The 27179-nt window shown below is 44.6% G+C and overlaps 1 protein-coding gene across 3 annotated transcripts in view; it reads left to right on the top strand.

Annotated features, from left to right (window-relative positions):
- CRTC3 (CREB regulated transcription coactivator 3) overlaps positions 1–27179 on the top strand; it is a 96719-nt gene that overhangs the window by 33839 nt on the left and 35701 nt on the right. For all 3 annotated transcript variants that reach the window (XM_052659675.1, XM_052659674.1, XM_052659673.1), the window contains exon 3: positions 19574–19693. In XM_052659675.1, the coding sequence (XP_052515635.1) occupies positions 19574–19693 (120 nt within the window). The remainder of the gene's footprint in view (positions 1–19573; positions 19694–27179) is intronic.

The raw sequence follows: 27179 nt of genomic DNA, 5'->3' as shown, positions 1-27179 counted from the left end.
AGCCACCCTGTACCATTTGACCAGCACCTTTGCCTTTTGTATCTGCATGCAGTGGAAAAGGAAATTTACCCCTTCCTCCCTCCCTCCCTCCTTCCCTCGCTCCCTTCCTTCCTTCCAAATAGGGTTAATACCATTAATTTTTGTTTTTTAAGATTTTTTTTTTTGATGTGGACCATTTTTAAGTCTTTACTGAATTTGTTGCAATATTGCTTCTGTCTTACGTTTTGGTTTTCTGGTCACGAAGCATGTTGGATCTTAGCTCACTGACGGGGGATTGAACCCACACCCGCTGCCTCGGAAGGTGAAGTTTTAACCACTGGGTCACCAGGCAGGTCCCTCAATTCAGGGCTACCACTTGTACCACTGCCTTGCATGGTGAAAATGTAGCGAATTTGTGCCAGACGTGGGGCACTATTGCTCAGTACTCTGCATATACTGTTTACTCCTCCCAGTAGCCCCAGCTTCTGTCTCGATTTAAACGGGGGACAGTGGAGGCTAAGCAGGATTAGGACCAAGCAGCCTCCCCAGATCTCGCAGCCGTACGTGGTAGCACCGGATCTCAAGTCCTGGCTCTTCGCTTACGGAGATCATGCCTGTGACGCCTGGCAGCCCTTCTGGCAGTTTTGTGTTGTTTGTTCTTTTGTCAGATGACTAAAACAGAACCATTTTCTCCAAATGCAGAAGTTGAAACCTGTTGAGGAAATTCAACCAGAGTATTTCTTGAAGAAAAAAGAAACCATTTCCTGATTTCTTCATCTGTCCACCCGGTGACATCTTGAGGGCTGTTACTAGCTGCCCCCTGCCTTCACACACCACGATGGAGTTCTGCGACAGTTCTTCAGGGACTTCTGAGGCTGTTGGGAGGGTCCGAAGCTCGATGCCCCGCCTCTTTGATTCTTTTGGCCTGACATCTGGCCCTTAAAGTCTCACTGTCCCAGCCAGCCGTCAAGGAGAGGCAGACGGCAGAGGCCCCAGGTCTAGACCCTGTGGTTACTGAAGACGTTCTTCTCTAGATTCTGATTGACTTTTACTGCAGACTTCTGTCTTGTCCATTGTCAAAACCTTGGCTCTGAAACTCTGGTTTCTCAGCTGCCTCTGATCCTTTGGACTTGTTTGTGTTTGCCACAGATAGAAAAGTCAGGAAATATGGAATTCACCAGCAAAGAGACCTCTGGGAGTGTGTTTGCTGCTCTGTCGAAGCAATGATACGTCAAGTAGAACTACAGTTAGGTGCCATGAGCAAGAGTGATTGGTAGATGGACTCAGACTTTAGACAGCATGGGTTCAAAGCCTGCCTCCACCCTTGCTGAACTTTGTGCTGAAGAACATAAGCTTTCTAAGCTTCAGTTTCTTCATCTGTAAGATGGAGATATTAGTAACATCTTACAAGTTTGTTGTAAAGTTAAATGAGCTGATGTATAGGAAGCATATGTGCCTGGAATGTTGTCAGTGCCAATACAGGTTAATAATTTAGCCTTTTTGCCCATCAAATAAGGAAAAAATTTGAGTGCATATTCAGTGTTGGTGAGGGGCTAATAAGATTTGTTCTTGTCTATGTTACTATAGACACTGTAAAGCAGTGTGCATCTTTTTGAGAGCAGCTCAAGAATATGTATGAAGTGTTAAGATATTCATATTCTGTGATGAAATCTACTTTTGGGGCTCCAGCCTAAGAAAGTAATCCAAGGTAGCAAAAGAAAATTTCAGGTGTGATAATGCTGCAGTATTATTTATCATAGTGAATAACTGACTCGAGTAAAAGATGGTACATCTACTCAGTACAGTTAAAAATGACAAGTGTAAAGACTCTGCAGATAGATGGAAAAATGTTTGTGCTGTTAATACTGTATTAAGGAAACAGTTGAAAAGGAGGCCCAGCATTGCAGGCACCAGCGATTAGAGGAGAATGTGAAATTCCCACACAGCTGCCAGGACACGGCTGCTTTATCTCCAGGGACTTTTTGACACGCCCACTGTGACACTAGTTTGTTTTTAAATATGGGGGGGAAAAAGTCAAGTAATGAACGAAACATAGGACCTAACTCATGCCTGAGTCTTACCATCCATTGCCAGCCTCTAATCTCAGGCCGAGGGTAAAGGGTGAAGGGTAGTGAGGGGTGAAGCAGGAGCTCAGAGATGCTCTGAGAAGTCACTCGTGTCTTACGTGGGTTTCTTCTCAATTTCTCGAACTTCTCTTTGTAGATCCGGGGTGGGGAGAGGCGGATGTGGGCATCCGTGTGGTTTCTCACTCTTGACCTCGCCACTGTTGGGGACCTACTCAGTGAAATTCCTAACAGTTTCTTCAGCCACACATCCATCCTACTGATGCTTTAACTCTTCTTCCTAGTGATTATTTGGGAGAAAGAGTGATAAGTTTTAAAAGTTAACCAAGTAGGTTGTAAATTGATCATTGTTCTTTACAAAAATTTTAATAGTAATTCATCCTCGTAAGACTTCAAACAATCCAGGAATTAGTAGGATACAAAGTCCTCAGTAATGAGAGGTAGGTTCATGATGAGAAAGAGCCTGGGATGTCTGTGGTCTCTTGCACATGACTTGATTATAAAAACAGCAGTCTTTACTTTGGCTGGTAAGTCTCATGTTTTGACAGGGTTCAGCAAAATGTTCCCTGAACAAAATGCCTGTGTCAGAGGGGTCTTGTCAAAATGTCCAGCTTGGGACTACAGCTAGGAAAAAACACATACAGGGAACAAAAACACTGAGTGAAACAGTGCTTCTTTTTGTGCAGCAGGATTATAATTATTATATAGATATAATGTATATATATTATAATATATTATTAATAACATATTAATATATATAAATATATAGGTTATTATAATAACCACCTGTCCTTCTGTGTCCCAGATTTGTCTGTGAAAGTGTTATGTCGCTCAGTCGTGTCCGACTCTTTGCAACCCCATGGACTGTAGCCCACCAGGCTCTTTGTCCATGAGATTCTCCAGGCAAGAATACTGGAGTGGGTAACCATTCCCTTCTCCAGGGGATCTTCCTGACCCAGAGATTAAACCCTGGTCTCCTGTGTTGCTGGCAGATTCTTTACCATCTGAACCACCAAAGAAGTCCAATCTACCTATAATGTGGGCAAAGTTTCTTTGTAACGAAAGTGCAACTTGGCAGATGTGTGTTGAACACACTGTCTATGTGCCACATATTGTGCTTGGTGCCCGAGATCAGACAGTGACCCAGACAAGCACAATCACTACTTGGAGGAACTTCAGTCCAGTGGGAAAGGCGAATGATTTTATAATACAAGTCATTGTGAAGTGATGTGATAAACCCAGGGTGGAGGGGTTCAGAAAGCGGCTGGGACTCATCTGAGCGGTGCCTACCCCAGACCAGGGGTTGGGGGGCACCAGGGAAGATTTTCCTGGGGGGAGAGGTGTCTGAGCCGGGACCTGAGGGCTCTAGGACTATAGGACTAAAGGTTGGCATGGGGAGTGTTCCAAGCAGAGGAAACAGCATTTGGCAAAGCTTGGAGGCAAGAGAATGCGTGTCCTGTTTGAGGAACTGGAGGTTTGGTGAGACTGGAACACAGATCGAGCATGAGATGGGGGTGGTAAGAGCTGAGACGGGAGGATGGAACAGGAACAAGATCACAGAGGATTGTTCTTTCTTTGGAAGGGATTTAAATTTCCTCCTAAGGGCAATGTAAAGCTGTTGGGGAAATACTTCTTTATTTGCTTGCCTGCTCACTCAGTTATATATTCTCCCAGATTAATGCTTATGTAAAAGTAATACATGTTTGTTGCAAAGACTCAATACAGAAGTATAGAAAATGAAAAGTAAGCTCCCTTTCTCTCCCTTTCTTTTAAATAAACATAATTATTTATTTATTTAGGCTGCCTTGGTTCTTAGTTGTGGCATGCAGACTCCTTAGGTGCCTAGTTGCAGCATGCATGAGGGATCCAGTTCCCTGACCAGGGATCGAACCCAGGTCCCCTGCATTAGGAGCGCAGAGCCTTAACCTGCACTCTGGACCACCAGGGAAGTCCCTCCCTTTCTTTTCTTGACAAACTCCTCAGTCTAATCCCTGGAGGGACTTACTGCCGAGGGTTTCTTTTGCACCCTTCCAGGAGTTTTCTCTGTATAAGCAAGTATATATTGTGTGTATGTATACTTTCTCTTTACACAAATGGAACCATGCCATTCTAAATAACTTCCACCTTAAAAACAAAACTTGAACATCTTGGACATCTTTCTATATCGGAACATAAAGATATGTATTCTTTTCAAAGACAGCATTGTACACTATTACATAGCTGTCTCATCATTTATAATACTTAACCAGTTTCTTATTGAGGTCTAGCACTTAAGACTGTGTTGCTGTTGTTTAGTCGCTAAGTCATGTTCAGTTCTTTGTGACCCCATGAACTGCAGCACACCAGGCTTCCCTGTCCCTCACTATCTCCTGGAGTTTGCTCAAATTCATGTCCATTGTGTTGATGAAGCCATCCAACCATCTCATTCTCTGTTACCCCCTTTTCCTCCTGCCCTCAGTCTTTCCCAACATCAGGGTCTTTTCCAGTGAGTTGGCTCTTTGCATCGGGTGGCCAGAATATTGGAGCTTTAGCTCCAACATCAGTCCTTCCAGTGAATATTCAGGGTTGATCTCCTTTAGGATTGACTGGTTTGAACTCCTTCCTGTTCCAGGGACTCTCAAGAGTCTTCTCCAGCACCACAATTCAAAAGCATCAATTCTTAGGCACTCAGACTTTTTTATGGTCCAACTCTCACATCTGTACATGACTACTGGAAAAACCATAGCTTTGACTATATAGACTTCTGTTGGCAAAGTAATGTCTCTGCTTTTTAATATGTTGTCTAGGCTTGTCATAGCTTTTCTTGCAAAGAACAAGCATCTTTTAATTTAATAGCTGCAGTCATCATCTGAAGTGATTTTGGAGCCCAAGAAAATAAGTTTTTCACTATTACAAAGCAAACTGCAGTGGAAAGTCTTGTTATGTGTATCTTTGGGTATTTATGTAAGGTTGATACCTATAGGTTATGTTCCTATACATGTATAATATATACCCAATATATACCTGTATACCCATGTACAATAGCCGGGTAAGAGGATGTATACATTTACAATTAAGGAAGATATTACTGATTTAATCCCTGTAGAGACAGTTATACTTTCTATTCCCACCAGCATTATCTGAATGTCTGTTTCTTTGTATTGTCTGCACCATAGGCTATATATGCTTTTAAAAATTGTGGTTAAAAAATAAAAATAAATAATATATACTTCACGACCTTTACTATTTTTAGCCATACAGTTCAGTAATGTCGAATATGCACTGTTGTGCAATCAGTTGCCAAAACTTTTTCATCTTGCGAAATAGAAACTATTTCCATTAAATAACAACTCTCCGTTTGCCCCTCCCTCTGCCCCTGGTAACCACCATTCTACTTTCTCTCTCTGTGATTTTGACTACTCTGTGTACCTTATATTAGTGAAATCTTACAGTGTTTGTTCTTTTGTAATTGGTTCGTTTTATTTAGCATAATGTCTTCCATGTTCATCCATGTTGTATGATGTGCCAAGATTTCCTTCTTTTTACAGGCTGAATAGTTTTCCATTGTGTGTATAAACTATGTTCTGTTTACCCATTCATCCAGGGAAGGATCTTTGGGTTGCTTCTACATCTTGGCTATTGTGAATAATGCTGCTATGATCATGGGTATGCAAATATCACTTTGGAATCCTACTTTCATTTCTTTCTGATACACTCTTAAAAGTGAGATTTCTGGATCCTATGGTAATTCTGCTTTATATTTGAGGGAATAGCCATACTGTTTTCCATACTGTCTATACCATGTTACATTCCCACCAGCAGTGTACAGATTTCTTATTTCTCCATATCCTTTCCAACATTTGTTATTTTCTGTGGTTTTGATAATAGCCATTCTAATATGTGTGAGAGGATATCTCATTGTAGTTGATTTGCATTTCTCTAATGAAAACTGATGTTGAGCATCTTTTCATGTGCTTATTGGCCACTTGTATATTATCTCTGGAGGAAAGTCTATTCAGATAATATCCATTTTTTTACTCTTTGCCAATCTAATGGGTAAAAATGCATCTTGTTGTTTCAACTGGCATTCCTTTAATTATGAGTGAAATTTATTCATTCCTTCAGCAAATAAATATTGAGCAGCCTCTAGTTGTCTGGCACTGTGCTAAGCTGTTAAGGACATAACACAAAAGGCAGGTTGAATGTCTCTTTATGCTTCTTTGACCATTTGTATTTCCTGTTCTGCATGCTTTGTTTTTAAGTCTTTTGCCTGTTTTTCTATTGAGTACTCTATCTTTTTATTGGTTTTTGAGACTTATTTATTACATATTAAGGAAATTGACTTTTTGTGTATTAGATTTCTATTGCTGTGTAACAAATTACCACAAGCTTAGTGGCTTAAAACAACAGGAATTTTATTATCTAACAGTGTCTGTGGGTCAGAAGTCTGGTTACAGCTTACCTAGGTTCCCTGCTCCAGGGTCTCACCAGTCTGCAGTCCAGAGAGTGGCGGAGGCTGTGGGCTCATTAGAGGCTGAACCGAGAAGGCACTTCTCAGCGCCCATGGGCTGTTGGCAGTTTATTTTCTTGTGGTTGCCGGACTGAGGCACCAGTTTCTTGACGGGGAGTCCCCTTGGTTCCTACCAGCTGCCTACACTTCCTTGCCCTGTGGGCTTCTCCAGTTTGGCCAATAACTTCACAGCAGCTTATTTCTTCCAGGCCAGTGAAGAGTCTCTCCAGCACCTCTGCTTGCAAGACAGAGTCTTTAAAATATCAAAACCGATTCACTCCATTGCCATATCCTGGTGGTTAAAAAAGAGTCACAAGTTCTGCCCACATTTCAGGGCAGAGAATTTCACAAAGGCATGAACCCCAGGCTGTGGTGATCATCAGGAGACACCACAGAGTCTGTGCACCACGATCTGCCATATATATTCCAAATAGTTTCTTCATTTAGTAACTTTTATTTGTTTGGTAGTTTTCTGCTCTAATTTCTATGGAACAAATGTATTGATTTTTTTCGCTTCTGTATTATAATTTGTATGTTTAGAATGACCTTTATCATGTCAAGATTTCTCAAGCATTCACCCAATTTTTTAAAAACCCATACCATATTCTAATACTGTTGTTACTTTGGGATTTATTTTGACTTGAGCCTTGAGACAGCCTTTTCCTTCTATGTCCAACCTATTGTCTCAGTTCTTGAATAATTTATTTTTTATATGATTCTTTCTGTTTTGTTACATTGATGTGGCTGCCCATTTCCTCTGTCCATTTCCATATCAGTGTAGTTACTGTAGCTAAATTTATAATATACTCTTTGTTTTTTATTTTAATTGTTTGTTTTTTAATATATATGTATTGGGTTGGCCAAAAAGTTCACTTGGGTTTTTTCATGTGACGTAGTAGGAAAACCCAAAGGAGTTTTTTGGCCAGCCCTGTATTTAATACTCATGAGGTTTAAAATTAAAGATAATCAAAAGAGTATGCAATGAAAATACCCCTTCCATCTCTGTCCTAATCACTCAGTTCACTCCCTACGGGCAATAACCATACACATTTTTGTAACTTGATATTCTTCCAGAGGTATTTTATTTAGTATTGAATCCACTTCACCCCAAGGTAGCTAACCATACCCATTTATGTACCTTACATTTTTCACTAATATATTGGAGATCTTTCCATCGCACCTCACCAGGAGCATCCTTACTCTTCTTTTGTTTTGTTTGAGTGCACAGTATTCTATTGTATGGATTTACCAAAATGTCTTCAGCTAATTCTCCATGGATGAACATTTAAATTATTTACAGACTTTTTGAAAGTATACAGACCAAGTTGCAACAAATAACCTTATACATATATAATTTTGCACACCTGCAAATACAGCTGCAAGAAAAATTTTATAGGAGTGGAGTTGGTAGGACAGGGAGTATATGCATTTATAGCTTTGATGGGTAGTATCAGTTCACCCTCCATAGAAACTGCACCAGTTTACATCCCTACCTGCCACATATGAAAGTGCCTGTTTGCCCACATCCTCCCCAGCTCAGTGTTTTATCAAACTGATCTTTGTCAGTCTTACAGATGAACAGTCATGTCTCTGTGTACCTTTAAGTTACATTTCTCTTATTATGAGTGCCATATATTTTCCCCTATGTTTATGAATTATGTATTATCTTTACTGTGAACAAACTGTTATATCTTTTGCCCTAAATTCTGTAGAGTGGTTGATCTTTTTCTTATTGCTTTTTAAGGAGCTCTTTATATATTAAAAAGGAAAGTAGACATTTTCCCAGCCTGCCATTTGTCTTTTGACTTTTTCTGTGATGGTTTTTTTTTTTTTTTACCATGCAGACATTTACATTTTTTATGTATCAAAATTTAATGTTTTTCAATGACTTCTAGGGTTTTGTAAAAAGTCTTTTTCTCTTTGTTTCTTGTAGTACTTTGTTCCTTCCTCTTTAGCTGTAAAATCTTTGATCCATTAGGAGCTTATGCTGATATATGGTGTGCAGTGTGGATCTGACTTAATTTTTTTCAGTTTCCTAGCCAGTTGTCCCAACACTGTTTATTGAATAATCATCTTTTCTTCACTGATTTAAAATACCACTTTTATCAGATACTAAATTCCCACAAGTGTCTGATGATATTTTGAGACTTCCTGTCCTCTTTTATTGATTTGTGTGTCTATTCATACACCAGAATCACACTAACTGATTACCATAGCTTTATATTACATTGTAAAATTCTAGTTGGGTTAATTCACTCTCATGCTTCTTTTCAGGGATTTTTCCAGGCTGTCCTTGCATGGGTATTTTTCCAGGTGAACTTTAAAATCGACTCATTAGTACCTATTTTAAAAAATCATGTCATTAATGAGTTTTATGTAGTTGAATGATGTGATCAGATTTGTGTTTTAGAAAAATTACTCTGACTGCATTGTGGAAGCTAGGTTGGAGGAAACAAGATCAGAGACGAAAAGACCAATGACAAGCTGTTGCAGTGACTGGGGAGTGGGTGGGTGAGAAAGTGAGGAGTAGGCTTGGGAAGTGTCTGCAAGGTCAGAGTGACCAGACTTAGTGACGCCTGGGATTGGGAGAGGCTGGGAGGAAGTCTTCAAAGAGGACCCCAGACTTCCAGGGCTCAGCCCTGGGGCAGTGCCATCCCCAGACATTTGAAACACACGAGATAGAGCCAGTATGGGAGGAAAAGGACAGATTTGCCTCCGCACATGCTGAGTTTGAAGTACAGCCAGGTAGTCCTAGAAGAGTTGTCCAGTGAGCTGTCAGACTACAAGTCTGAAGCTTTGGTGAGAAGTCTGTGTTGGAGATACAGGATTATATGACAGAGCCCTGAGGAAGGCCAGCACTTACAGGATGAGCAGGGAGTTCAGGAGCTGGCGTGCTGTTGTTTGGTCGCTAAGTTGTGTCCGACTCTTGGCGAACCTGTGGACTGCAGCTTGTAAGGTTTCCCCATCCTTCACTATTTGCCTGAATTTTCCCAAACTCCTGTCCGTTGAGTCGGTGGTGCCATCCAACCATCTCATCCTCTGTCGTCCCCTTCTCCTCCTGCCTTTAGTCTTTCCCAGCATCAGGGCAGTCAGCACAGAAGACTGGACAGAAGCTCCTACAGTGGTGGGAGGAAAACAGGAGAACATAAAGTCGTAGAAACCAGGGAAAGACGTCTTCAAAAGAGAGTGAATTGTCAGTCGTCTCAGATGCCTCTAAGAGGTCAAGTAAGTTAACAGCTAAAACAGTCCGACTGGATTTAGTAACAAGGACAGTCTGTGGTTATCTTGGGGAGAGAAGGGTCAGTGGGGAGGGGTTGGGGGCTGAGGTAGGGGGTCGGGGGCTGAGGTGGGGGAGTCGGAGTTGCGGTGGTGGTCGAGGCAACTCCGTCAAGAAGCTTGGCTGTGGAGAAGGGAAGAGACAGGGATGAGAGGAGAACAGAGTAGCAAGTTCTGTTTCAAGCCCCAGCCACCGCCCATGGGAGAGGCTTGGCTGTGATGAAATGCAGGTGAGAGGGAGGCAGTTAAAGGTAAGAGGGTAGTGACTGTAGGCTTGGAGGACCAGTAATCCTGAGATGGACAGAAGGACTTAGAGAAACTGGCCAGCGTGAACTGTCCAGAGAGAGTAATCCAGTTACAGTGTTGATATACGTTCTCTCATGTTTTTTTTTGTTGTTGAGTTTTCTGATATTTTTGTTTGGCTATTTTTTAAAACTCTATTTATTTATGGTGCACTGGGTCCTTCTTTGTTGCCGCATATGGGCTTTCTTGAGTTGTGGAGAGCAGGGGCTCCTCTCTAGTTGTGGTGACGGGCTTCTCATTGTAGTGACGTCTCTTGTTGTGGAGCCCGGGCTCTAGAGCGCTGGCTTAGCAGTTGTGGCACACGGGCTTAGTTGCTCCAAGGTATGTGGGTTCTTCCCGGATCCGGGATTGAACCCATGTCTCTTGCATTGGTAGGCAAATTCTAAACCACTGGACCACCAGGAAAGTCCCCGTTTGGCTATTTTTATATCTTGAGAATTTAGAGAAAGAACTTCTAAAAATTGGAATCAGGTTTAGAAGTTTAATTGACGATTAAGTTAAAAAGCAAAGTATAGAATAGTGTATTAGTATGCTACTACCATTTGTGTAAAAAATGTAGTAGAAATAATATATATTTATATTAACTGTACGTATATAATCAGTATTTGGACGGAGTTACAGAAACTAATAAATCTGGTCACCCACTGGGAGGTGGGAGATGGAAACAGGTGAGTAAGAGTTGGAGGTTGTCTCTTCACTGTCAAGCTTTTAAGAATTTAAATGTATTATTTATCCAAATGATATGATCTAAGCTGGTTGGTTGTTCTAAAAAGTAATGGTTCTGCCAGAGCCTGAGCTTTCTTAGCTATTTATGGCTCTAAGTGTGATCTCTCTGTCCTGCCATGTCTGAGAACCTCCAAGAAGCAAGCTTTATGTCTGTGAGCTGTGGGTGTTTGCTTTTTCTCTGCTTTTCCCCACTGGAGACCAGCAGTTCTGGGGAATTGGAGAGTCTTCTATTATGGTTCAGGGAAAAGGACTTTGCCCTGGACTGGCGTGTCCTGGCTGTACAATCCACAGTTTGACTGAGTGGGCAATTAAGGTTTCTGCACCCAATTCCACCATGGACAGCAGGGGGTTCCTGGCATCCATAGGCTCATCTCCTACCATTCAACCCGGTTATGACACCATCTTCCCAGAGATAAAGGACTCAGTCCTAGAAGACTGCTGCCCTCTACACTTTAGACACCAGTTGCAAATCTCAGTCTTGGAGTTACCTACAACTTCTGTCCAACTTGGCTGCAAATCAGAGGTTTCCATGATCTCCCCCTCCTTTGGATTCAATGAATCTGATAGGGCATCTCATAGAACTCAGGAAAACATTTACTTACACTTACCAGTTTATTATAAAATAATATGATAAAGGATACAGATGAACATCCAGATGTAAGAGAGGCGTAGGGCCAGGAAGGTGGGAAAGGGCACAGAGCTTCCAGGCCCTCATCAGAGCATACCACTCAAATCTCCAGTGTTCAGCAACCAGGAAGTTCTCCAAACCCCATCCTCTTGGGTTTCTATGGAGACTTCATTGTAGAAGACTGATTGATGACATCACTGACTGTTAGTGATTGATTCAGTTCTCAGTCTCTTTCCCCTTCCTGGTGGTGGGGTGGGGACACTGAAAGTTGCAACCCCCTGATCACAGAGTGGGTTCTCTTGACAGCCAGCACCTACCCTTAGGTATGCTCCAAAAGTCACCCGATTAACAGCAAAAGACACCTGTGCCGCTGTCAGCCCTTAGGAAATTCCAAAGGCTCTAGGAGCTGTGTGCCAGAAATGAGATGCAAAGCTGGCTTATAGGGAAGAGAAAGGAGAAAGGGGGCAGTCATAATCCTGACAGGGGCAAAGTTGCCCCCTGGTTGTCCGCTTCCCAGCTGAGGCACACCCCCTGACAGTTAATCCTGTGACTTTTCAGTCTCTCTATTACCATAAAGAATCTGCAGTTTCGATCCCTGGGTTGAGAAGATCCCCTGGAGGAAGGCATGGCAACCCACTCCAGTATGCTTGCCTGGAGAATCCTATGGACAGAGGAGCCTGCCAGGCAACACTCCACGGGGTCACAAAAGAGTCGGACACAACTGAGTACACCCATACACTAGGATCCAAATGGGACTTCCCTCCACCTTCCTCCCTCCTCCTGGAGGTGAGGTCGCCTGACCCGGCATCGGCAGGGCTGACCATGCTGACCTCCCCAGTCACAGAGCTAGGGAAAAGCCCACCTTCCTCGCAAGTGAGGGGAGACTCTGCCCTACTCTTGGGAACCAAGAAGCTGTCAGTACATGGTCCCCCACCAAAGGAGAGGCCCCACTCAGGATGGCAGCCCTCGTCAGCTCACTTCTGATTGGTCGGTTATCTCTCTCCTGTCTGTAGGCAGAGCGGGGCCCTTGTAGGTGAGATGAAATGGTTTCCTCCTTGTGAGTCCTGCCAGTGTTTATATGAGTGAGGAAAGGAATGCCAAACCAACATAACCCGGGGTCTCCAAACGAGCAAACCGGACGTATTTGCAGGTTTAACTCAAATTAAACGGAGAACCTGGTCCCACAGCTCCGCCCCTCTACTTTTGCTAGTTTGGTTCCTCATGGAGAAGAGTGACCTTATAATGGTGAATTTTTAGAAACCTCTCAGTGGGCAGATTCCCCCAAGGATAGTTTACAGCTCAGCCTAAGGGAAGATGTAGCAGAAGCAGGGCTGTATGAAAAGGGAGTGGCCTGCCTGGGAAGGTTGTCGGGTCCCCTCTCAGCAGGGGCTGGATGCCCACAGCCAGGGTGCTGCTTAGTGGGATTGATGACCTGTAAGGGTGTTGAGGCCCGGAGGAGCAGGACGCTCTATGTGCCTCTTCTGAGCAAGTGGTCAGATGAGGAAAAGTACCCAAGGCTCTTTTAAGTCAAAAACAGGATGTACTTTTTTTTTTAACTCAACATGCTTTATTTAGAATTGCCACGTGCTGGTCTAACTAAATATTTCAGATTATTTTATTCCCTCTAGAAACATTTTCTTTTAGGATACCTTTTTGGTTCCTTTATTATACACTTACTTTGTCCTTTAAAGTCATGTGAAAAAAAGTACTTTAGTACTAACTTTGGCAGGCCATGTGGTAAAACACTGAGCTTTCATCCCTTTTTTTGCATGTCTGTAAAAGTTATAGAAGGTCCCTGGAGAAGGGTATGGCAACCCACTCCAATATTCCTGCCTGGAGAATCCCCATGGACAGAGGAGCTTGGCAGGCTATACAGTCCATGGGGTTCCAAAGAGTCAGACACGACTGAAGCGACTTAGTGCACATAGAAGTTATTGGGCTAAAGCTAATAAAGGTATCCTTAATTTATTCTAGTGTCAGAATTTAATTTTTAAAAATTAAAAAAATTTTAATTAAAAAATTAAGCTTTTAATTTGAAAATTTAAGGTGTACCCCAAAGTAGAGAGTAGAATAATGAGTCCCTTTATACTCATCACCAGCGTTCTTAGTGTTTCCCAGAGGTGTAATTGGCATGTAACGTTGTATTAGTTTAAGGTATACAGCATAATGATTTACTATGTGTACATATTGCAAAATGGTTACCACAATAAGCCTAGTTAACATCTAACAAAATAAAAACTACTCACTCAGGTGATTCAGGGGCTCTGAGAGAGTACTCCGTAAGACTGGACTAAGGCCAGCTTGAAGATAGTGTAGCCCTGGCCAACCTCTGGGAGAAAAGCCCAACCTTATTGCCCAAACCTAGGAGCCTTACAGTTTTGTGAATCAAAATCTCTCCCTCTGGTGTGGCTGAGCACCAGCTCCTGCCCAATTCTGACACTGCAGAGGGCGGAGGAAGAGGTTGGGGAACTGTGGTCCGCTGGGGCTGGCAGGGCAGTGGTGGGTCTGATCCTGGAGATTTGTAAAGTATTTTGAATTTTTCTTTAAGTTTTTTTTTTTTTAATGGTGATATAATAGAGTCTCTAAGCAAGCTATGAAATCCTTTTTATTCTGCTCATATTTTAAGCTAGAAGTAAACTGCTCCATTTAGCCCCGAGGCAGTGGATTTAAAGCTGCTGCTTTGCTGTGGGCTGGTCTTCCTCCCTCCTTCCCTTCATCATGAGAACCAAAGGAGGCACTTGCTGTGGCTGGAATGAGCTCCAGCTGTGTTCCCAAGAGACGACAGTTGTCCCTTGATTCGACTGACCCTTGTAGAAAAAGGGAACCTATAACATCTTCCACTGACTTAACCTGCATGTAAATAAGAGGGCTTGCAAGCTCAAGAAACCTGCCTTACTCCCTACCCTTGTAAAGTCTCCACTCTTCCCCATAGAGAAAGTTATTCAGTACCAGGGGCCAGTCTTTCCTGCACTTACCAAGAAATAAAGACGAGCTGCCCAGCATTGTGGAAAGGCTAGAGTGCCTGCTGAGCAAACTAGCGAGTGTGACCTCCGGGCCAACCAGTAACACACCGTGTCCAGTAGTACCTTTTTGATCTATTAAACTGCCAGCCAGTCTCCTGCCCCACCTGTAAGTCTACTAGGACAGATGAAACAGATGGGACCTCAGATACATAGAGGAGTTCGGGATAATTAAGGTAGCATTTTAATTCTATAGGAGGGAGCATGGGATGGTCAATACATGGTCTTGGAACTCATGGCTTATCTTTTATAAAATATTAAGTCAGACCCCTATCCCAAATGAAACTGTTGGATCCAGTGTAAAGATGTAAGCATGCTGTTTATACTACAAGTAGCCAGATATTTCAGCTAGGCTCTTACTCTGCAGTTAGATCTTGGGTGTTCAATAGATTTATAAGAACGTAGTTAAAAGTTTATTTGGGACGTTTCTAGAAAATACATATTGTTTTCTGTATATATCAGCAAAAATCCACTTATAATCTGCTTATATGTGGGCAGCTGAGCAAAAGAGGCAAAACAGCAAGGTGATGAGAGCCCCGAAGGAGTCTCAGAGCCCCACGTTCAGATTGCTGGGCTATATGGCTGTGAGGAAAATCACTTTGTCTCCTTGGATCCCGGTTGCCCGGCTGTAGGAGAGCAGAGAGCTGGGCGCCATGGTGGCCAGCGGCCCTTTGCTCGCCCCTCGGGTAGCCGGCAGCTCCTGTGCCCTTGTGGTGCTCATCCCTACCTGGTCTTCACCTGCTCTGTGCTGAGAAGCCAGGTGGCCGGTTCATGAGGCTCAAGTAAGGTGCAGTGGAGAACCTGAGGGGCTCCCTCTCGAGTGCTCTCCCAGGGGGCTCTGTTTTGCTCCTGAGAGCCTCTCTTTGCTTCCTGGTCCACTGGTGAGAGGGGTGAGATGGTCACATAAATGACCCCTGCTTCAGGCTCACACGTGGTCCTTATACCGTAAAACAACAATGGCATTGCATCCTGTCAGTATGTATTTCCAGTACTGACAGTGGTATTCCAGAAAAACATTTCTTGCTCTTACAGGAATTTTATTAGTTTTTGTCTTGCTTTGTAGTCATAACATCTACAAATGAAACTATTGAGAATTGTCCTCTGTAGACTTGTTCCTGTTTGAGAACACTGATTGGGCATCCCCTTGTAAGGATACTGAGGTTATGGTATTCTGGATCAGGATGTTTCAAAGGAACCATTTATCTGCTTAATCTCAGTCTTCTAAAATTTTCTTAACTGTTTTTTGAAAAAATATTTATTTGTCTTCACTGAGTCTTAGTTGCTGCGTGTGGGATCTAGTTCCTTGACCAGGGATCAGACCCAGGCCCCCTCTATTGACAGTGTGGAGCCATAGCCACTGGGCTACTAGAGAAGTACCCCTAAAATGTTTTAAATCCATTAAAGCAAAACCTCAGTAGAACTTCTGACAATGCAAGAAGGTACTTGGTTATCCTACTAGCATTTAGAAATCTGTATTTCACTCAAGAAAATTTGCAAATTACATGTCTCCCGCTTTTAAGAACACTGTATAGAAATATAGCTGTACGCTAAATTGACTTTGTTGCAAGGAAAAATGTCTTGGTCATTGACATACATATAGTATACTATAGCACATATACCTTTAATAATGACCATCTCCTTGAGTTGGCAATAAGCAACTCTCCAGTTCTCAGACTTCAGCTCACTTCACGACTAAACATGGGCTTCGTAGGAATCTGCTTGCAGTTTCTTAGTCACATGAGAAAGATCTGGGGTTTCTAATTAACCACAAACTTAATGGTACACTGGCAGTGTTGAGCATCTGCTGAAAGAACCAATGCAAATGTGGGTCACGTTGACAGATCAGCAGTGCCTAACTAGAGGAAGTGATCTTCCCCTAGGAAAAGGCTGCCAGGCTCAGCCATTCACCCCAGGCAGAGGTGATGTGCGGTGGGTGGCCGCAGGTGGTGCCTGCCTGAGGTCTCGGTCCTTGTGGGGAGAACCCGGGGAGTGTGGTGCTGTCTAACACTGGCCTGCAAGTCCACAGTGCTGCTGCTTTTGGCAAACCCACATATCCTATTTCATCCCAGAAAGAGTTCTGGCATCAGCATTAACCCTGCCGCCCCCACCCCATCAACCACCCTAATGCCTACAAACCTGAGCCAGTTTGCTGTCCACGTAGAGATATTTTCAGAGACAGTCAGGAGCACGCAGTCCTACGGAGTAGGGAGAGTCGAGGCCAGGACTCTGCGCATGGACACTCAGTTCCCAGTAGTACCTTGAACTCCTTTAGATTTGTTTCCTCTTCGCAAAGTTCAAGGCTTCCCCGATGGCTCAGCAGGTGAAGAATCCGCCTGCAGTGCAAGCGACGCTGATCCAGTCCCTGGGCCTGAAAGGTCCCCTGGAGGAGGGACGGGCAACCCGTTCCAATATCCTTGCCTACGAAATCCCACGGACAGAGGATCCCATGGCGGGCCACAGTCCATAAGGTTGCAGAAGAGTCGGACATGACTGAGCAGGCATGCACGCCTAAAGTCCAACCACAGCAACTAAGTAAGGGTCGCCTACGACTTCCTGCTTGCCAGCTCAGGAACCACCCTGACCCTTTCACCTCAGCTTCATTGCCCTCTACTATTAAGGTTTGTGGAACCTTGGTGTTCAGGCTGCACTCCATGCGTCTACCCTCTCTCAGGTTTGGGGCCGTAAGCCCAGAAGCTACCTTTGCCCTGCCTTGGGTTACCACTCAGTCCTTCCTCTCCGTGCGCAGCCCTTGGCAATTCAGTCACAATGCAAAGCAGAATTGTCTGGGCCACCACTGGGCTGTTTGGGTTCCTGTTGAGCCTCCTAGTGCTAAACTTCACTGTCAGGCTGTTGATGCTGGCACCCCTGAGTTCAGTTCCCTCAGCTGCCAGCAAGGACACTGCTGCCACCAGGGTCCATTCCCATCTGTTTTCTAGTGCCTGGGGGCCTGCGGGGAGACCTGTGCTGGCCCAGGCAGAGACTTGAACTTGTGCCACAAGGAGGAAGAGAAGAAATTATCAAATGTAGGCAGAGATTATCCCACCAAACACACACTGAATCCAAGTAATAATGCAGGATCTGGGCCAACAGGGGTTAAGTCAAAAGAGGCAAGTGTAAATAGAAAATATATATGTAATAGGAAACCTGGAAGACATTCCAAGAGGTTTCTGTGTTTTGGATCGTCTTCTTCTTCTTTTAAATTTAATGTTCTGGCCGAGCCGCCTGACATCTGTGGCACAGGATCTTAGTTCCCCAATCAGGGATCAAACCTGCACCCCCTGTGGTAGAAGTGCAAAGTCTTAACCACTGGACTGTCAGAGAAATCCCCCTGGACCCCTTTCTAAAGAGCCTCCGTGCCCCCTCTATTCGCTGGCCTCTGGTAGTCCAGTCTGGCAGTAGCTGTGCTCTAAGACTCCTAGATGAAAATGTTGTTTTCAAGTACATTTCCCATTCGTGTGATTTTTTTATCACCAGAGAGCCCTCTGTTTTCTTTAGTCCTGGAACAGAGTCATCCATCTCTTAAAATTATGTCTGTTGTGTGAACAGGCTCTGATAAAGGGCACGGTGGGTATTCAGCCTCTTGATGAACGAAGGTGTTTCCGTTTATTATTCCTACAGTAGCGCACTCTCTCTCCTGAGCTCAGCATCCGTCTTGCCTGTCGCAATGGATATTTTTCTTCCAGTACCACAGGCGTTCCTCAGGAAGATCTTTTTATTTTAGGTGTTGATAGATTTGGATTGTAAAAGAATTGTTCAACTAAACCAGCCCCAACATTTCATCAGCCCCCTTGGGAGAAATAGGAGTCATCCCCAAATCCAAGATATGAAAATCCATATGTTTAACAGCAAAATGAGTGGCTAGTTCTTAACTAAAAGGAGCTCCCCTAGAAAGACATACTCCATCACAGGGTTCTTTTCATAATGAGCTAGCTCTTTGACCTATGATTCAGCTTACGTGAAGGAAGGTCTGTTTCCATGTGTTTCTCGAACATCTCTGGCATAATATTGTATACACATTGCCCCATTATGTACGATATAATGGTGCAGCCTAGAATTTGTTTTTTGCCAACCAAAAAGCTTTGCCTTTTATGATGCCAGACTCAAAAATGTAGAGAATGTACTCCAAGCCTGCCTTAACAAAGGACTTTGGATTTATTGACCATGACTTTATCTTGAATCTGTTTATATTTTCATTTGTGCCATTTGGGCTATGGCGAGTTGCATGTTTCCCACTAGTATTCAGGTACTATTCTTTTTTTTCTCCTTGACTCGGGGGTCACAAACTCAGACGTCTAACATAAGAAGTCCTCAAAGTGGTCTGGTGTCCCATTTGCAGAGAAGAGCTACTCTCAATTTCAGTCCTCATTGCCATGTGGGAAGTTGGGACCAGTGTGGCTAAAACGTTCAGACTTTTCACTAGAAGCCCCAAAAGTTTTTAAACATTGTTAAGTTTTAAAAAGACAGTGAGTTTAAAAAAGACTGTGTAAGCCAGTAGTCCCCAGTCCATAGGTACCCCATTTTATCTCTGGATGCTGTGTCTGTGTTTCTGCATGCCAGATGCCATAGGTACCCACTTCGTTTCTGTCTTAAGCAAACCTTTTTCATTTCACACATACCTCCTTGTTACTGGGATTCTGTGTATAAATTCATAGTCTCCAAATTGTGACAGTGTTTAAAAAGTCATTCTTTCAGCTTCCATCTTCACACACTAAAGACTCATTTATTTTTTTATTTGGCTGTGCTGGGTCTTAGCTGTCTTTAAGACAGCTGGGTCTTTGCGGGATCTAGTTCCTTGAGCAGGGATCGAACCCCAGCCCCCTGCATTGGGAACTCAGTCTTAACCACTGGACTACTAGGGAGTCCCAAGACTATTTTAAATTATTCTATAATTATGCTGACACAGCTCCATGCTGCATTTGATTCGCCTTGACTCAAGGCAGAGTCACAGATACCAGTAAAACTATAAAGCCAGTCTTATCATCTGTTGTTGCTAAGAGTTGTTGTTCTTGATGGCAAGTGGCAATGTCACAGTCACAGGCCAACCGACTCTTCTCCATTCTCTCTGCAGCCGGCGTTCCACCCAGCTGACAGCGTGCGAGGGACCCGCCACCACGGGCTGGTGGAGCGGCCGTCCCGGACTCGCTTCCACCCGCTTCACCGACGATCCGGGGACAAGCCAGGACGACAGATATCCTTTCTCATTGTCTGAGGGGAGGATATGTTTTGAAATGTTTGAAAACTTTTCAGAATTTATTTTCCCAGTAATTTCCTTTTGGCCTCCAAATCTTCGTTTCATCTGACGAATGGAGGCAATAAACCTAAGTGACTTGGAAACTAGAAACATTTCTGCTACTAAAAATTGGAAGGATCCCTGTAGGTGTTTATGAAAGTGTCAATAAAGTTCCGTCTAATGAAGTAACTGTCATAAACAGCCTGTCATTCAGCCCCATTGCAAGGCCTTCTCAGCATTTTCTTCAGACATTGACAAAATCAGAATTAACCCTGGCTTTAAACCAGGTTAGATTTAGTCGGTCACACTAAAACAGACATACAGATAGGTGATTTATGTTTATTTCTGTTCATGCACTGGCCTGCTGCTAGAACTTGTGGAAGAAATTTTTATATAATTTTCTATTTAGGGAATTTCAAACTCAATCAATGACAACTAAAATACAAAGCTGGTATTTAGGAGAATCTTGCATAGTGATATTTATTCACACCAAATCCTATGCTGTGAAGTAGGAAGACAGAAAAGGAGGCTGTGAACTCATCGGACAATTTTATTTATCAGGTCAGAGCAGGACATGGTCTAGCGGTGTGTACAGGGCTTTGGGAAACAGGCCTGAGCTGGGATTTGCGGGAGAGGAGACAGGTAAGTATTCCAGGAGAGTCTGCACTCTGCCCTCGTTCTTCTCACCCGCAGGGCCGGAGGCAGGCTGGAGAGGCGGGGTGAGTCTTGCTGCAGAGCTGAGTTCCTGGCAGTGATGGTAGGGTTGGCTTCAGCAGCCTAGAAAGCAGGAAGTGGGGGGAGGGCTCTCGTGTTTACCGAGCACCTACTCATGCCAGGCACTGTGCTAGGCAATTCATAATCATTTAGTTGAACTCAAAATTTACTGGGCAGTTTGCTTTTTTAACCCCCACTTCCCAGTGAGGAAACTTGAGTGTCAAAGTGTCTTGCCCCAGATTCCACAGCTGAGGCTAGAAGGGCCCAGATTCAGCCCCAAGTCAAGCTGACTGACCCCCCAGCCTGGGCTGCCTTCTTGCTCCAGCGCTCAGTCGCCCCCAGGATCACACTCAAGAGAGACCCCCGTGGAGGAGATGTGGGGACACAGAGGAATTCCCATTGCTTGTCTAGCCCTCAGGCTTCTCACAGTTTTTTATCAATCTGAGGCGAGGATAAGGACCCCAATGGATGTTTGCTTCTCGCCTCTCCCCACCCAGGGGCTTCCCACCCAAGTCCACCAAGATGCCTTGACTCCTGACATCATGCAGCCGTTATCAGAGCAGGTGAGAATGATGACTGGTTCTTTCCCTTTCCCTTCTGGGAGGTGGGAATTCTACCATTTAACCACCAACACATCCCTCAAATTCCTTTCTGGAATGGATCATAACTTTTACATAGAAATGCAAAAGGGAAATGAGAATGGAGGCAGTTCTTCAGCAAATTCACACATGTGTAGGTGCTTGTCCATCGAACCATTTTCTAAATTGCTTGGAATTTTCCAGTAAAAGACTTAGTGTATTTCTTTGCTTAATGTGACTAACATTATATCTTTTCCTAATTTCTCAGTTCCCTCTTTCTCTCAGAGATGTTCTCTCTAAATATTTTAATACATACAGATATATTTATGGCTACCTCAGATCTTTTTTACAGCAAGTATAGTCTAAATATATGCATATACTCACAGCTTTTTATTTAAAAAATTTTTATTTTATTTTGGCTGCACCTTGCTGCTTGCAAGATCTTAAATTCCCCCACCAGGGATTGAACCTGCTCCCCCTGCAGTGGAACTATGCAATCTTCACCTGGGCTGCCAGGAAAGTCCTCCTCACAGCTATTGTTTTTTTTTTTACTTTTTATTTTGTATTGAGCTATAGCGAGTGAGCAAACAGTGTTGTGATAGCTTCAGGTGGACAGTGCAGGGACTCAGCCATACATATACATGTATCCATTCTACCCCCAACCCCCACTTCCATCCAGGCTGCCACCTAACACTGAGCGGAGTTCCTTGGTTATTCATTTTAAATACAGCTGTCTCATAGCCTTTTCTTTTTTTTGGCTGTGCTCGGTCTTGGTTGTTGTGAGGGCTTTCTTTAGTTGCAGCAAGTAGGTGCTCCTCTCTAGTTGCAGAACACAGCCTTCTCCTTGCGGTGGCTTTTCTTGTTGCAAAGCACAGGCTCTAGGCACACGGGACCCAGTAGTTGTGGCACATGGGCTTAGTTGCCCTGCAGCATGTGGGATCTTCCCAGACCAGGGATCGAACCAGTGTCCTCTGCATTACAAGGTGGATTCTTAACCACTAGACCACCAGGGAAGCTCTCATAGCTTTTTAAACTAGAAACCTATCTAGAGAAGGAGGAGATCGAGGAAAGGCAACAGAGAAAAATGTTCATTCACTTAAAAACAGCTGGCGTTGGGCGCCATTTACATCTGTGGATGTCATGGCAAACAATCACACACTTCTGCCCTCCAGTCACTCACAATCTAGCGGGAGAGGCTGTGTGGCGACTGCAGGCGCCACCGCCCGGAGGCTGTGCAGACTCAGAGGCGCACAGCCTGAACCAGTCCTGGTGGGGTAGAGAAGGCATCCTGGAGGAAAACCTGAGGCTTGAAGGATAGGTAACATGCGAGAGGACAGTGTTTTTATTTATTGAACAGGTATTTTCACAGAACCCCTTCTCCGCACAGGTACTGTTCTAAGCACTGGGGACTCAGTGGTGAGAGAGACAGTGGTATCCCTGCCTTTCTGAGTGGGCGATGTCAGACAGCAAACAGGTTAAAAAAAATTATCAAAACAAAATAATTTCAGGTGGTTGTAAGTGATAGACAGAGAGGAAGACACCCCTGGAGGGCATGTTTCAGGCAGAGGGAATAGCCTGTGCAAAGTGCCAGAGAGGGAGCCTCCACTGTGTGTGCAGGCAACTCTGTCTCCTTCCAGGTAGTAAGTTGTAGGCTGTATAACTTGACCATGTATCCGGGTCAACTCATGAGAGCAGCTGCAAAGCAGATCACCTCCTAAGGGGAGGAGAAGCAGGAACCAAATAAATACATAGATGAGTTAGAGTTTCTTATCAGACAGTATACATCTGATTCACAGACCATGAGACGTCTCTCTCTTAAGCACCTAATGGGGGTCCCAGGACTGGACATCTGCTGACTCAAAAGAGTTATTTAGTGTAGGTCTGCCCATGGATGAACAGTGAGTCTCCTTTGAGAAATCAAGGGACCTTTAGCTCCTGTGTTGAGTCCCTAAGTCATGTCTGACTCTTTGCAACCCATCAACTACAGCACGCCAGGCTTCCCTGTCCTTCACTCTCTCCTGGAGTTTACTCAGACTCATGTCCATTGTGTTGATGAAGCCATCCAACCATCTCATCCTCTGTCACCCGCTTCTTCTCGTGCCCTCAGTCTTTCCTAGCATCAGGGTCTTTTCCGGTAAGTCGGACCTTCATATCTGGTGGCCAAAGTTTTGAGCTCCTAGTAAAATGTAAAAGTAGAATGATTTTATGTTGAAGATACTAAAATATGTAGAAAAGATGGGGAAGAGGGCTGCAGTGCCATCTTTTCTTTCATGGCCTACATTCATTTTATTTTGTGATAATTTGCTTAAAATGGTTGCCTTTCTCACCAGTCTATTACCTCCTGAATGAAGTTTTATCATTTGAAAGGATTAACACTGGTTTGAATCTTTGTTAGAACAAAGAGAAGACGTGTACCCAGAATTGTCTTATTCTAGCTGTTTCTTGGCTTGGGTGTTATTTTAGATAGCGGGTACACTGGCTTAGGAAGGGGTCGGTCTCATGATACAGTGATTGCAAATACAATGAACACCGCTAACAGTGTGGCCAGACACAAGCAGCAGAGCGCCGGCACCAGGGCATTCCTCCTCCGGTGGGCGGCCATGGCCACAGAGAAGGCTGGCACAGTGGGCTCTGAGCTCTGCCATGGGCATGGGGCCACCACAGGCAGAGACAGGGCACTGCCCAGCCGAGCTCCGGTCCAGGCCATACTCAGGACAGAGGCGAGGCGCTGACTGGTCCCCGACTGGGGGTCTGGGCTTGAGAACTCAGAGGAGAGGCCCTCCCGCCTTCCTGCAGCTGCTTGTGTCCTCAGCAGCCCTTCTCACTCCTCAAAGGAGCAAACGTGTACCCCAGACACCATCCTGCTGAGTTTCCAAACTATTAACATAAATTTACATATTTGTCATATGATCTCAGACCTGAGGGTCGTACATAGAAGAAGAGGAGGACACACTAATGACTCATAGAAATGCCTTCCTCTCAAAGAGATGTGTTTTTAGGAAGAGAGGAAAACAAACGTCTAGAAATTTTCTGATTTATATTTGCCAGCAAGGTTGGAGCGTGTGTTGCATCTGGAAAACTAGAATGAATGGTCATGATGAGACACCTTGAGATCCACTAAAGCTAGGAGTGGCTTTCCTCTTTGGAGCAGGCCTTGCTTTGGTTCTGTTCATACAAGGAGATGAAAACGTTAGAACATTGGTTTATAGGACAAAGCTGTTTCTTTGAAGGGCATCGCCTGTTGTATTTGAGAAATGTTGGACTCTGTCTCTTCTGGAAGGTTCACAGTTTTATATTAGGGCTGTGAGAAGCCTGGCAGTTAAGAAACTTTAACCCAGAGTTTCCAAATCTTGCTTGATCACTAAACCCAGTTTTTACCTAACACCCATTAAAGATTTCCATCTCAAAGGGAATGCAAGTTTTTAGAGTTTTAAGGGGGAAAGAGTCAGACTTCAGAATTCTACCCATCTCCCATTTGTCACTCGTGTGCTGAGGGAAACAGGAAGACATCCTCGTACATTCAAGGACCAAAAAAGGTCTCGTTCCTCTGCCTCCTTTCATGTGTGACGTGCAGATGTATTCCAGCAGGACGTCACTGGAAGCCAAAGGACCAGAGGAAGTTGAGCGATGGTGAAGACATGGTTAAGAAACCAGGAAGGAACCAAATGCTGACTGGTTTTATATATTAAATCCGGCCCTGACACCTGTCTCAGTGAGTGTGGGTTCTACTAAGCAGACCTAGAGTTCAGGAACCCTGCCAGCTGCGTGGACGACCATGGGCCAGCCCCACAGCTCCAGTAGAAAACAGGGTTCCAGAGGGGAAGAGAGAGCCTGGCGCCCCAGGCTGCTCCTGAGCCCTGCCCCAGGTGCCCTTCCCGCATGGGAACAGGAAGCCAAAAGAAGAACCGGGCCATGCAGCCATTACTGGGGAGCCCAGGGAAGAGACAGGGTGGGACCCACCCTGTGCAGGGAAACGGGCCACAAATGTCCTGTCTCATCAACAGAAGGGCAGAACATTCTCAGTGACTGAGGCCTTCCCCTCTAACATTATCCGAGCTGAGAAGGAACAGGAGTCCCTTGTGGGTGGACTGGGGCGGGAACGGGGAGGAAGGATTCTCCTCCGCAGAGCCACGGGGCCTTGGGGAGAGAGAACAGCCCAGGGTGACTGACACCTCCACCTGAGTGCCTGGGTGGAGGGCGCCCCCCATTACTTATGATGGGCTGGAATACGATGAAGAGAGGAGAGGTAGCATGACAAGTCGGGTTGGAGGTAGAGTTTGGGATGCTTTGGGTGGAGAAGCCAAGTAAGGCAGTGGGAAGGGCGGGCTTGGAGTTCATGAGAACTGTGGCAAGCTGGAAGTATGGATTCATGAGTTACTGGACTGTGGGTGATGGATGGAGCCAAAGGCATGGATGGGACTGAGCAAGGCAAGCATGGCGGGCAGAGGAGGGGGGCTGCCTCTCAGAATCTCCTCAGGTGATCTTCCCAAAGTGGCTGCACCCGGAATCTCTCTCCAGCCTCCCACCCTACTCCCACTCTACATGGTACCCACGATACCGAGGCTGTTCTCCCCATCACGTGCTTTTGAGAGCAATGCAGGCGGATGTGGGCTGAGAGACCATGAAGCCATAGAAACTCTGGGACCATTAGGGTTGAAGGCAGAAGAGGAAGACCCAGAAAAGGAGCTGAAAAGCAGTGCACAGGGGGATAAATCAAAAGATCCATTATAATGTGGGTTGTTTTTTGACTTAAGTTTAACTGAGGTGATGGAGGCTTTCCTGGTGGCTCAGATGGTAAAGAATCTGCCTGTAATGCAGGAGACCCAGTTTCAATCCCTGGTCAGAAAGATCCCCTGGGGAAGGAAATGGTAACCTACTCCAGTATTCTTGCCTGGAGAATCTCATGGACAGAGGAGCCTGGCAAGCTATAGTCCATGGGATCACAAAGAGTGGGACACAGCTGAGCGACTATCACTTTCACTTTCTTTCAAGGTGATAATGGATGAGGGGCTGACCTGGCTTGTTTTCCCTGTCGCCTAGGCTGCTCTTCTGTTTGTTTCCTGGAAACTCGCAGGCATTCTAGAAATGTTCATTGAATTGAATGGCAAATTCTAGTTTACAAATAAGGGTATTTTTTCTGTCTATTTAGGATGTTCTTCAAGGCGTATCAGTACCGTGGAGTGATTAAAGCCACCTGAACAAAGGTTTCTCAGATCTTCAGAAGAGCAAATAAACGTTTTCTAAAAGCTGCTTCTGTTGAGTTTAGCTGTAAGCCGCTGACACGAGGGGCAGTAAAGCAGACGGTATAGCACCCGCCTGCAGTGCAGGAGGCCCGGGTTCGATCCCTGGGTTGGGAAGACACTCTGAGAAAGAAATGACAACCCACTCCGGTATTCTTGCCTGGAGAATCCCATGCACAGAAGAGCCTGGTGGGCTACAGTCCATGGAGTCACACACACGCACGCACGCACACACGTGCGCGCACACACACACACACACACACACAGATGAGTAGGCTTCCCTGGGGGCTTAGTGGCAAAGAATCTGCCTGCCATTGCAGAAGACATGTACCAATCCCTGGTCCAGGAAGATCCCCTGGAGAAGGAAATGGCATCCCACTCTAGCATTCTTGCCTGGAAAATCCCATGGACAGAGGAGCCTGGTGGGCCACAGTCCATGGGGTCGCAGCGTTGGATACGACTTAGTGACTGAACAACAGCAAAAACTGACGTGAGTGATGGCTAACGTTAGGGCATCTCTTGATGCCAGTAGGTGTTGGGTTTTGAATATCCATTAAGTGAGACGTGAATGGTGAGAACTGGGAGAGCTCAGAGGTCACATCTTTTAACTTTTGATGCCTCAGCCCCGTCATGTTAAAATTTCAGAAATTCACCACGTACTCCTCAACATTGAAAAGATCGATGTTGGATCATTGTATGACTATTACACCACTGTGTTCTATTTTGTTTACAGGTTCTAGATAAGTGGACTTAATGACTTTAAAGGTGGCAGTGTCCTGAGAGAAGTGGTAAATTTCTACTTCAGAATTAAGTATTTCTGGACAGAGGTTCATTAAAATCTGCTGAAAAGAGAAAGGCCCAGTGCCTTCTCCCTAGTGGTTCTGCCAACTAAGACACTGCCTTTTTTCTTCC

Source organism: Budorcas taxicolor, chromosome 21 (genome assembly GCF_023091745.1).
Source record: "Budorcas taxicolor isolate Tak-1 chromosome 21, Takin1.1, whole genome shotgun sequence".
Lineage (NCBI taxonomy): Eukaryota > Metazoa > Chordata > Mammalia > Artiodactyla > Bovidae > Budorcas > Budorcas taxicolor.
The sequence above is the reverse complement of the archived record's forward strand: the minus strand, read 5'-3'. Positions and strand labels throughout refer to the sequence as shown.